This window comes from Salvia hispanica, chromosome 5 (assembly GCF_029641045.1).
Source record: "Salvia hispanica isolate PSC_SH4W2 chromosome 5, Shi_PSC_v1, whole genome shotgun sequence".
Classification (NCBI taxonomy): Eukaryota; Viridiplantae; Streptophyta; class Magnoliopsida; order Lamiales; family Lamiaceae; genus Salvia; species Salvia hispanica.
Window position 1 is genome coordinate 20,670,629 of NC_142696.1, and position 12,931 is coordinate 20,683,559.

Below are 12,931 nucleotides of genomic sequence, written 5' to 3' on the forward strand. Positions count from 1 at the left end.
AACTTTCAATTATCTTTATCCTGAAAATATTATTATGTTATATTATAATATTTCTCGGTATATTAGAATGTTATATTAGTCGGTATATTTATAGTACTTATATGAAAATTTATACATTTCAATATTTTCAATTCTTTGTTACGATAATTACGGTTTACACATAATTCCAACATTTATCTTACAACAAAGCTATTAAATTCGGCTTGTATCGACAGGTTCTGCAATCGATAATCCATTGGAATTTGTAATGACTTAAATTCATAATTTAAAAAGATGAAAAATCCAATTCTTGTTTGACTATTAGTTCCGCCATGAAGTCTAGATAGCCTTTTCCCAAAAACACACAAAACACGAGCCAAATTAAGCTCTCTTCCTCCAATGGCCGCCGCATCATCTTCCACCTTAGCAGTGCCACTCACCTCAAACCCATCCACAAAACTCACCTCTCTCTCCTCCTCCGCTTCACTATTCTTCAGCTCCAGTCTCAAAAACCGCGCTCTCGCTGTGGATCGGCCCAGGAGAGCTCAGAAACGGGGATTCTCCTGTAACTGCATATTCGGCCTTGGAGTGCCTGAGATCGTCGTGATTGTCGGCGTCTCCGCCCTCGTTTTCGGCCCCAAAGCTCTTCCCGAAGTGGGCCGCAGCATTGGCAAGACTGTCAAGAGCTTTCAGCAGGTCTTACCTTTTCGATTCATGTCTTGTTATTATTTCCGATAGCTGATTCTTGAAGATGGGGTAGTTGAACTCTACACTAAGAATCAATATTTCCCAGAAAAATAAACTAAATCAATGAGAAATTAAAAAAAAATGTGATCCTTATATGTGAGCAATAGCTGAATCATATGTCAGTGATTTGGATATTACTGCTACAATAATTTGTGTTCACGCTTGTTTGATGGAGTATATGTTTATGCGTTTCTTAAGGATTAAACCTTGGTATCATTAGCATTATTAGTAGTATTAGTCGAAAGGGAAGCCATCTTAAATTTTGTTTTACTTAAGAGATTCCAGTCAACACTCATGAATATCGAACCAAATTGCATCCATCATTCTTTGAAATCAAGATCAAGGCTAAAGTAGATATGCTCTATCTGATTTTGGAGTTTGCTTATATCTTGCTGAAAGGCCTGTGTGTTAATGTACAGTTCTTTTAGCTACAAAGAGGTAAAACAAATAAATGGCGTGAATAAATGACACATTTTAACTTAAATAAGTGAATTCTTTCAAGTTGTTGCTGATTTGGATGTACTGCATTTTTACTTCATTTATGTCAACAGCTAAGGATCTTGGATAAACATCAGTGCACTTGACATCTGATATGTCAAGTTTGGAGGAATGTTAGATTGCATAAAAAACTTATCAAAGTGCCAAAGCTTTTATAGTACATCAATATAGGTCGCCAACTTTTCGGTATAGTAACTTAGGCTTGTGCGTTCTTTTGAATGATCAAATGATCTCGTCACATTGTGCAGATTGTTATTTGCATAATATAGCAGTCAATTTTTCCTTCCCAAATTAATCTTAAGATGCCTGGAAGTCATTAGTAGATTCAATGTTGTTCTTTCGTGATGAAAAGAAAGGAACATCTCGTAAGGCTAACTTGGAGCTAGAATATAGAGGATGGATTATATATACCAAAATTTTCCTTTCACCAAAGTCTAGCATTTTTATGTTGCTTCACCATATCCATCAATCATTGGAAATGTGCAGCTAATTTATATTTTTCGAGCTGTTCCTACTATGTTTGGAATAAACAGTTGCGTAGAGCCAATGTTTAAATGGTTAAGTCATGTGTGGTAGCAGAACTATCTTTTTTCTATTTGCTGAAGCCTGAAATGAACCTCAACTGGTGGATTGGACCATGGGCTACTGATTGTGGTTTTAAGGCCAGAAGAATATTTAAGTGGCAAGCACGTCCCATCATAGTTTTGAGTAGTAATACAATGAAAAAATGTATTTTGAGTGTACAGCTTTGTGGAAAACTGAAGAAGTTTGATGACAAAACAAAACCTATCCCTAATTCTTTGACATGGGCTTAAAGCTAACCTTATAGACCAGTCAACTAGTGATATGCTATGCTGTAAAAGCCATGAGCAGAGATTTTAGACAAGTTTGTCTTCTCTACAAATGCATTCAGATAAACTGTTTACAGATATCGACAAGAATCTGATTTGGCATTTATAGCTCTTATATATTGCCTCCTGTATCTGTAATACTCTCAGAAAGGAATAACTACGCATCATCATTTCGTACATATATGTAAATCTGAAGTGAAATTATTGTGTTTAAGTCTAAAGATATGCCAAGATAACTTTTGTTAATTCTTAAATCTATAGTATTTTCAGCTAGTTTCTCAAGTCTTTCTGGTGATTTGCTGGTGATTTGTTCCAAAATCAGCATAAATAGTAAACAGCAATCACATATTTCTTGCTTACCTATTTGGATACATGCTTAATTGATCTGTGGTGGACGATACGTAATCCTTTGTTGTCTGCTTATAAAATATACTAGGGCCTATAATCATGTCCTTGCATATACTAGCCAACTGAAATGCTAATGAACATTCGATGTAATACTGATTTTGTCGCAATATCTTTTCTTTTGTGCTTCTCAAGCTCACCCCTCTAAGTGTTGCTTAACTACATGAAGCCTTGACAAGAGTTATTTGATTAAGAATCAATGTCTCACGATCATGATAAATATTGGTGAAGTACTACAAGTTTGGTGTTGACACATTTGAACTGTAGGCGGCCAAGGAGTTTGAGACCGAAATAAGGAAGGATGTCGAGGATTCAGCAGAAGCTTCCGGCGAGAATATCGAGATAGCCAAGGAAGGGCAGCAGCAAGAAGCTTAAGTTTCCAGCAGAAAAGGGGGGTGTTCAGTTTTGATGTAGTGGAAATTTGCTATAGCAGCTTCCTTTCTGACATGAACTATAGTAATGTTTTGGATACAGATTATAAAGGTTTTTAGTCGTGTTGGATTTTATTTAACTTTGCAAGTATTCAGCCCCTTTTACATTTTCCCCTTTCCTGGATGATGAAATAAAGTAATGCACAACAATTGCCCTTGAAAATTAGGCTTATTTTTCACAATTCGCAAAGAAACATTGATATGTTCACGGTTAATCTACTTCAAATGTTAAATTTGGTGGCAAATTTAAAATTAGTTGTGAATTAGGAATATCAGCAATACAAATATCGCATAAACCCTAGGGTAGAGGTGTCCAAACCAAATCGGACCGAACCGGCGGTTCGGAACTGGAACCGGAACCGGACGACGGTTCCGGTTCGAAATCCGGTTACACGGTTATTACGGGCCGGTTACGGTTCAAAAAATAGGTAACTGGAACCGGCGGTTAACCGGGAATATGTAGCCGTTCGCCGGTAGGTTCGTAGGGTTGCAGGTGTAGGTCTGAAAAAGGTCGGTTAACCGCCGGTTTGTGTCGGAAAACCGGCGGTTTGTGTCAAAAAACCGGCGGTTTCTGACACAAAACTGCCGGTTCCCGACGGTTCGGGGCTAGGGTTCAGGCGTAGGGTTTAGGGTTGCAGCGTAGGGTCTGAAAAGGTGTCGGAAACCGCCGGTTTTCGGTCAGAAACCGACGGTTTTTTTTTTTTTTTAATATCAGATTTCTCCCCATTTTTATCTATAAATACCCCCTTCTTCATCACTTCTACACACCCCATTCTTGTGTTAACAAGGATTTCTCTCTCAATCTCCAATTCTCTATTCTCTACCTCATTCTCTCAATTTGCTCTCTACATGTTTACCTAAGTTGTTCATCAATTTTCATAATTTGCTCTTTATATTAGTTACAACTTGTTCAACTACATTACTATAAAAAAAATATGTCTTCTTCTCGTGGTGGTGGTGACCGTGATCGACGGGGCAAAGGAATTGCCGAAGATCAATCTACCTGTCTGAAAAAATCACGACGACCTACTCGTCGAGAAATTTTGGAAGAGGTTTCCCATGCTGAGGCTGTTCGCTTACAAGTAAGTTATAAAATAGTTTGCATATTATTTTTTTTATGCATAACTTAATAAGTTTGAGTTCATGATTTTTCTATGTTCATCTTCTAAATTCTAATTCGTACATATACTACTATTTGTAGATGGAAGAAGATCGTCGTGCAGCTGCAGCCATTGCACTAGCCCAATTGGGTGGTCATGGCGCGGTTGGCGCCGAATCCGATGCTGATAATTACATCTCGGTCGATGATTACGATATTGATGACGTTAATGTTAATCCGAACGATGATAATGAGGACAGTGACGGTGACCACGAAAATGAGGAAATGCCCCCCCACCCCTTCACAAGACGGCCGCGGAGAAAAATCTAAATATAAATCTGATATATTTGTGAAACATTTCAAAAAGGTCCCAATAGTTTCTTCCGCTAATGAAGTGCCGATATTTTTTATGGCATATTGTAACTACTGCACCAAAAAATACAAATTCAAGAAGTCCGGGGGATATGGCTCCCTCATCCGTCACATGCAGACGATTCATCCCGAACTATATGGGCATAGCGCTAGCCAAACCCAACTCAACTTCCAAAGTGCGAGTGCCCATGGCTCCGCCTCCGGTTCGTCTCAAACAGGTACGCCGTCCTCCGCTCTTTTAAGATATGATCATAAGCATACTACTGACGTTATGGCTAAATTTACTGCCATGCATCATCCTCCTTTTGGTATTTATGATAATCAAGATTCGATGAAAGAGTGTTATAATTTGAACTCAAAAAGACTACCTAGAACTAGTATTCAACGATCTACCAAAAAACAATATTATGAAATGAAAAAAGATTTATCACAATATTTGAGTAACTTGGGACACAAAGTGAATATTTGCTCTGATGTATGGACTGGCGCTTTCCAAAAGCATGCATACATGGGAATTACGGTTCACTTTAGGGACAATAGTTGGTCTTTGAACAAACGTTTAATTGCTTTTAGAGATTTTCCTACACCACACATTGCAAATGCAATTGCTTTTTTAATTATTCAAGTTTTGAATGAATATCAATTATGCAATAAGGTGTTTTCTATTGCTTTTGATAATGCAACTGCTAATACTGCAAGTATTAGCGACTTGATTGATGTGTGCTCTCCGATTATCGATGGTAAGTATTTTCATCAAAGATGTGTATGTCATATTTTGAACTTATGTGTACAAGATGCGCTTTCTTTATGGCAAAAGCATGTTGATCCTATTAGAAATGCAGTTAGAGCGATCCATTTCAAGCTTGGCAAGGCTTGGAAAAAATATTGTCGTAATAGGAACATCAGGTATACAACTTTTATAATGGATGTGTCTACTAGATGGAACTCTACATATGATTGCCTCAATTCTACTTTGGAGCATAAAGATGCTTTGTGCGATTTTTTTAGAACTAATCCCTATGGTGATATAGTTCTTACGCCTAATTGTTGGGACCAAAGCATGAGGTTATGTCAATTGTTCAAAGCTTTCAAATGTGCGACCGTTGAATTATCGGTTGTTTACTATTGCACATCTGTTCGCGTGTTAGTGCATTGCATGTATATAGCACTTGGTTTTAAAACATGCATGAAAAATGCTAGATCTCGTGAGTTAATGTGTGTTTTATTTTATATGATAGAAAAATGGTTGAAGTATTTTAGTGAAATTCCAACTGTGTTTTTAATTGCTAAGTGCTTGGATCCGAAATGGAAATTAGCTGGCACAACTAAGATCTTAGATTTCTATTATCAAAATTTGCGTTTTATTGATCTTAGTCCACTTCAAAATTTGCCTTATGATGATGATGAAACCTCGAGAGTTTTTGAACTAACCATTCCTGATAGATCACTTGTTCAAGCTCAATTTGAAAGTAGTTTGCGTACTCTCTTTGTCGAATATGAAGAAAAGTATAACCGTACCCACCAAATTCGTCCACGTACACAACTTGCTCCTCAACCGCAGCAATACGGCGGTTTTGGTTTTGCTTATGATGACCCCGATGCTCAATCACAATTAGCCGATTTATACGGCTGCGACACAGGCTCAAGTTCAAGGTCCACCTCAATGGGATCGGTAAGCGAGTTAGATGTTTATTTGGAAGCACGCCACCATACTTTTAGTGATGCAGGTCCTACACCCGCCCAAATCGACGTCCTAGAGTGGTGGGGAACACACGAGAAAGATTATCCCATACTTGCGTCAATGGCTAAGGAGATCTTTGTAGTCCCGGCTTCCACCGTAGCCGTCGAGTCCGCTTTCAGTGTTGGAGCATGTGTCTTGGACGTGAGAAGAAGCAAACTCTCCGCGAGAAATATGGAAGCTGCGATGTTACTTGATGATTGGGGAAAAGCTGCAAAGAGAGCGCAAGAACCAGATTGGGATGCTCGTGAAGAGAGTGAGGAAACCTTCACCGACACCGAGGATGAAGGTGGAGAATGAAGGCCAACCGTCGTCAACCGCCAACCAACAAGGTAAGCAAGGTAAGAGAACTATGTGGACTTTGATTCCTTAATGCAATTGAGCATTAAGGATACGTAGGCACCTCAACTTAAATTTTAAATTTAAGTTGAGCTCAAGTCCTTTTCCTTTTATTTCTTTTTTTTTCTAATTGTTTCAACTCTACTTTTAATATGTTTTTTTGTAAATTGTAATTTTGTATTTAAATTTTAAATTCAAGTGTATAGTTGTATTGTTGTATTTTGTAACTTGTAATTGTAATATTGTATTGTAGAAATTTACATTCAAAGTTTCAAATCAATAAAATTGCAATTCTTTATCGTTATCAATTCTCTTTGGATTTTTCTATAGAATTGCAATAAAAGTTATAACTCTAAGATTTTAAAAAATAAATAAAAAAATAATGAACCGGAACCGGCCCGGAACCGGTGAAAAACCGGCGGTTAGTAACCGGAACCGGAACCGGCGGTAACCAGCGGTTAAACCAGAATCGGATAACTGGTATCCGAGCCGATTACGATTCAAGCTATCGACGAACCGGAACCGGCGGTTTTCGAACCGTGGCCACCTCTACCCTAGGGGGAAGGATTTAAATTGCGCAAAAAACTCAAACACTGCCAATGTTACCGTACAAAATAACAACAAAAACTGCTCTGAAAGATATACATTACAGTACATACATCGACCATTATTGATTTGTTAAATTACATTACAAACAGATATTTGTGCATTATGTTTGGCAGAAAAAACTACACCACATAGGTTACATGAAAATTCGAGATGAGAACTATACCCTATAGGAATGGGTAAAACTCATCAACTTTGACGGAAGATGTGTTACTTACTACATACTACACCCTAGCCCCAACGATTGATAAACCCTAGGGGACAGGATTTAAATTGTGCAAAAAACTCAAACACTACCAATGTTACCTTAAAAAATGACAACAAAAACTGCTCTGAAACATATACATTACAGTACATACATCGACCATTATTGATTCGATAAATTACATTACAAATAGATATTTGTGCATTATGTTTAGCAGAAAAAACTACAACACATAGGTTATATGAAATCTAAACCCTAGCAGTAATGACTGAAACTCGAAAATTTAGCCACTGTGGAGTTAATAAATTCATACTACATACCCTAGCCCCAATGATTCCTAAACCGTACGGGAATAAATAAAACTACTGCCAGGGATTGCAAAAGAGTAAGATGAAATAGACGGATTTTGAAAGATTACAACAACGTTTGATAATCAAAATATGAACAAATTAAATTACCTTCTTCCATTGTTGGAGAACAAGAACAAAATTCACAAATGGTCCAACTTTTTCGATTCTTGTAATTCAATAATTTCTACAACATAACGATGCATTCCCGACTCGAATCTTCAAGAGAGGTATCAGAGGTTTTTGTCAACGGAGAAGAAAAGATTTCAGTTTTGAGAGAGAAAGATTTAGTCTAATTCAATGACAAAAACCGATGTGATGAATTGATAGAGAAAATCAAGCAAGTTTCCATAACTAACTCCATTGTGAATTCCTGAAAGGCCCTGCTCGAATTTTTTTAACAGTTTAATTAATTCCATGTGGCATTATTTTGGGCCATAAGATCTTGATATTGAACAGCCGAGATTCAGTTGAACAATTGAACAAAACATATAAAAAGGATATGAATACATCCCTATATATGTATGTAGAGTCCTATTAACCACAAATCTACCCTTAAAGACCGAACTAGAGACCAAATTAGGGCCACCCATTTTTCTCAATCTTATGGTTATGATTAATTTACAATTAATTTAATATTTTATTAAATAAAAACGTTTTTTTTTAGATTTTTTTAATTTTTTTTAATTTTTTAAATTTTTTAAATTTTTTTAATTTTTTTAAATTTTTTTATTCTATAAAAACTTGCTGGAGTAAATAATGAACTATATCCACTACATAATGAACTAAATGAATGTAAGTTATGAACTTATTACTTCATTCAGTCGTGCTATTACTTCATTCCGTTAGTTTATTACTTCATTTATTCATGTTATTACTTCATTCTATTAGTTTATTACTTCATTCCGTTAGTTTATTACTTCATTTAGTCATGCTATTACTTCATTTTATTTGTTTATTACTTCATTCTGTTAGTTTATTACTTCATTCAATCATGCTATTACTTCATTCCATTAGTTTATTACTTCATAATGTGTTATGACATGATTATCTTTCAGTTGGGTTTAGGTTTATTACTTCATTCCGTTAGTTTGTTACTTCATTCAGTCATGTTATTACTTCATTCCGTTAGTTTATTACTTCATTCAGTCATGTTATTGTTATGAGCTTATTACTTCATTTAGTCGTGCTATTGTTATGAGCTTATTACTTCATTCAGTCGTGCTATTACTTCATTCCGTTAGTTTATTACTTCATTTATTCATGCTATTACTTCATTCTGTTAGTTTATTACTTCATTCAATCATGTTATTACTTCATTCCATTAGTTTATTACTTCATAATGTGTTATGACATAATTATCTTTCAGTTGGGTTTAAGGTTATTACTTCATTTCGTTAGTTTATTACTTCATTTAGTCATGCTATTACTTCATTCCGTCAGTTTATTACTTCATTCAGTTATGTTATTACTTCATTTCATTAGTTTACTACTTCATTTCATTAGTTTATTACTTCATTTTATTATTTTATTACTTCATAATGTGTTAGACATAATTATCTTTCAGTTCAAGTAAATTCAGTATATAATGAATGCGAAAAATTACTTCATAACATACATTCATTTAGTTTATTATGTGGTAAATATAGTTCATTATTTACTCCAGCAAGTTTTTATCGAATAAAAAAAAATTAAATTTTTTTTTAAATTTTTTTTAAAAATAAATAAATTAAAAACGTTTTTATTTAATAAAATATTAAATTAATTCAAAATTAATCATAATCATAATATAAAGAAAAATGAGTGGCCCAAATTTGGTCTCTAGTTCGGTCTTTAAGAAGGGTTCGACATTGATCACAATTCTATGTATGTATATATATATATATATATATATATATATATATATATATATATATATATATATATATATATATATATATATATATATATATATAGGAAAATGATCAATACAAAAATGCATCTCAATACAAAATCCAGACCAAATCCTGACCATGAGATTTGACAATCTAATGGTCAATAATTAAAGAAAAACATGGAGGGTCATTATAAAGCAGCTTTAGGTCATATTATAAACTTTGGGGTTGAGGTCATGTTAAAATCCTTATATGTCATCCTTATTATAATGACGTAAAAATAATCTTACGATGGCCTAAAAATGACCTCCATATGCTTGGTTCTGTATTTTTGTATTAAAAATTGGTTTCCATAGATCAAAACCCTATGTTTTGAAGACAAATGATCATGATGAAGTGGGGACAACCAGTGAATGAGAGAATTTCATAAATGAATAGAAGGGAGTTGCAAAGGATGTTAAAGCCTCAATGTTGAAGATGGTTGATGTCCTTGAAACAACGCCGGATAAACTCAGGAATCTCAATAGCTTTAAGATATGCTGTGATACAACGAGAAATGCAATGAGATTGAGAGAGGAAGGTGTGCAACATGTTATAGAAAGTCAGAATACAATGACACATGCTATAAACAATGATGAAACTGATGATCCTGAATGGATTGATATCATGATTGAGTTAACTAAAGCTGCTGAGAGGACATATATACTGAAAAATAGGAATGAGTTCCCTACCTTCACTCTGATACCTGAATGTGACGACAGTCCTAATGAGAATCAAGAATTTAATCGGGAAAAGGATATGGAGAAGGAAAAAGATGATGAGGTGGAAAATGAGCAAGAGAAACAGAATGAAAGCGAAAAGGAAATGGCAGCTGGAAAAGAAAAGGAAAAAGTTTCAGAGAAAGAAGTTCAAAATGAAGAATATGAGGTAACTTTTAAAAATGATAGTTTAAGTACATAAAATGATTGTTTATACGGTTAAAATGATATAGGTTTGATGATGTTTTTTGGTGGTTCTGTTTTATTTCAAAACTGATACTTTTGCATCATAAAATGATAGTTTAAGCAGATAAAATGATACTTTTGCATGATAAAATTATAAAATGATAGTTTCGGGGAATAAAATGATAGGTTCTGTGAATAAACTGATACTTTTGTTTCATAATGATAGTTTTAGATTTTTGGCTGATAATGTGATAGTTCCTGTGGGTAAAATAGTATCCCTTCTGTCAATAACAATTTATATTTTTTTAAAATGAAAGCATGACAGAGTTGATGCCATAATATCCACTGTCATGGAGGATATCCACAGAGATGATGAAATTTTAAAACAAAGAGAAGAAAATTTGAATAAGGACAAAGGGAAGAAGATGGTTTCTCAAGATCCTCCAGTCGAAAAGGAGAAAGTGGTCAGAACAACAAAGAAAATTGTTGAAGCAGTGTGCTCTCCCTACAATGTCAGAGCAGTAAATCTGAAAGGAAAGTTGAATAAAGAAGAGAGAGAAATAATGTACTGGTTGATGACAGATGAAGAAAGTGAATAGTAAGTTTTGAATTACATAATTATATTCTTATTCAGTTCTTTTAACTAACATTAAATATGAATTTGAAATCAGTTATGAGGTAGTTTATGAGAACGACAAGATCACAATGTTCAAGATTGACTTCCACGGCCTTGCTCCACGTACATACGTCAGGATCAACATCATAGATGCATGGGTTTTGTTCCTCAACTACAATGAAAAATCCAAATCAAAGGCATCACCGAGTCGTCTTTTCATCAACACCACACCTACGGTACAGTAAACGAGTAAATAAATAATAGTATTACATTAAAAGTTAAAATATATTTACAAAAATGTAAACATGACAGATTTACAACATTACTGCAAGGAGATCTGGTTGGACTGAAGCAGAGAGTCGAGAAAGATTTTGCTCAAACTTGAATGAATTTGTGTCAAAGATTGAAAATTTCAAATGGGAAAATTATGACCTGGTAAGTAATAATTAGATATACATTACAGAACAGGGGTGCGTTATAATGATAGCCCATATTTATGTGATAAGCTAATAACCCTATCATTTTATGGGTCAAAAATATCATTTTTACTAAAAATGATATTTATACATGATAACATGATATTTTTCGTCCATAAAATGATATTCTGTTCTATAAAATGATACTTTTCGTCCATAAAATAAGGGTTATTAGGTTATCACCATAAATATGGGTTATGATATGATCACATCCCTTATAGAACAACATACCTATATTTTTGAAAATGACATTTATATATAATGTTTTGAAAATTAGATATTCTTTCCGATCTGGGCGTACGAACATTATTATATCATCTGCTTCAATCTCAAAATGCAAATGATGGATGTGATTGACAATTCTCTGGTTAGTGAAGATTTACTTGAGAAGAAATATGAAGATGCACCAAGTACTCTGGTATGTTTAGTTAAATGCATTCAATATTTATTAGTTAAAATGCATTGAATATAATTCAGTATGGAACATAATATAATTTTTAATCAACCTCATGTATGTTTTGTGTTATTTGAATAGAGAAATTTCTTCCGAACTTATCTTGGAAATGGAGTCAATCCATCAATGGAAAGAACTGTCAAACTGTCAAAAACCAGATACATGAATATGCCATGGCAGAACGATACAAATAAAGTTGACTGTGGAATTTATGTGATGCGCCATTTGGAGACTTACATGGGTGGTTCTGTTCGTAACTGGAATTCGGGTTTAACGAAGAAGGGAACATAGTCTTTCATAAAACTCCGTGCCAGATATACTGAAGCATTGCTTATTGGAGATACTAACAAGAAGGCTTTTGAGACACTTACAATGATAAAGAAGAAGTTTGAGAATGACAGCAAAAAAGGAGAAATGGATGTTGAAAAGATGATTAGAGAATTTAAACCCTATGTATACTAACTTGTATGACTTGATAATAGCATTTTGTAATAGTGGTTTCGAATATAATCACCCAAAATTATCATTTTATCTGCTGCATGTATGATTTTGTCATTATATAATTTAGAAGTATCATTTTAGAAGTATCATTTTATCATTTTATCTGCTCCATTTCAGGTTAAAGTATCATTTTATCAGTTTATAAACAAAAGAATGATGTTATCAGCCAAAATGTCATTTTATAAGCCAAAAGTATCATTTTATCTACTGCAAGTATCATTTTGTCATTATATAATTCAGAAGTATCATTTTATCAGTCAAAAGTATCATTTTATCATTTTATCTGCTCCAAGTATCATTTTATCAGCTTATATATCATTTTGTCAGATTAAAATATCATTTTATCCGTTGAGAGTATCATTTTATCAGCTTAGATGTCATTTTTTCCAGCTTATACATCATTTTATAAGGTTATTGTCATTTTATTTGCTGCGAGTATCATTTTTTCT

General features: G+C 34.1%; 1 protein-coding gene across 1 annotated transcript; it reads left to right on the plus strand.

The window, feature by feature from the left end:
* The first annotated feature begins 300 nt into the window (after positions 1-300).
* LOC125191321 (sec-independent protein translocase protein TATA, chloroplastic-like) lies at positions 301-2,991 on the plus strand. Its single transcript, XM_048088848.2, has 2 exons — positions 301-675; positions 2,748-2,991. Exons 1-2 carry the CDS (start codon positions 379-381, stop codon positions 2,853-2,855), a joined length of 405 nt encoding a protein of 134 aa, XP_047944805.1. The 5' UTR covers positions 301-378; the 3' UTR covers positions 2,856-2,991.
* The last annotated feature ends 9,940 nt before the right edge of the window (positions 2,992-12,931 follow it).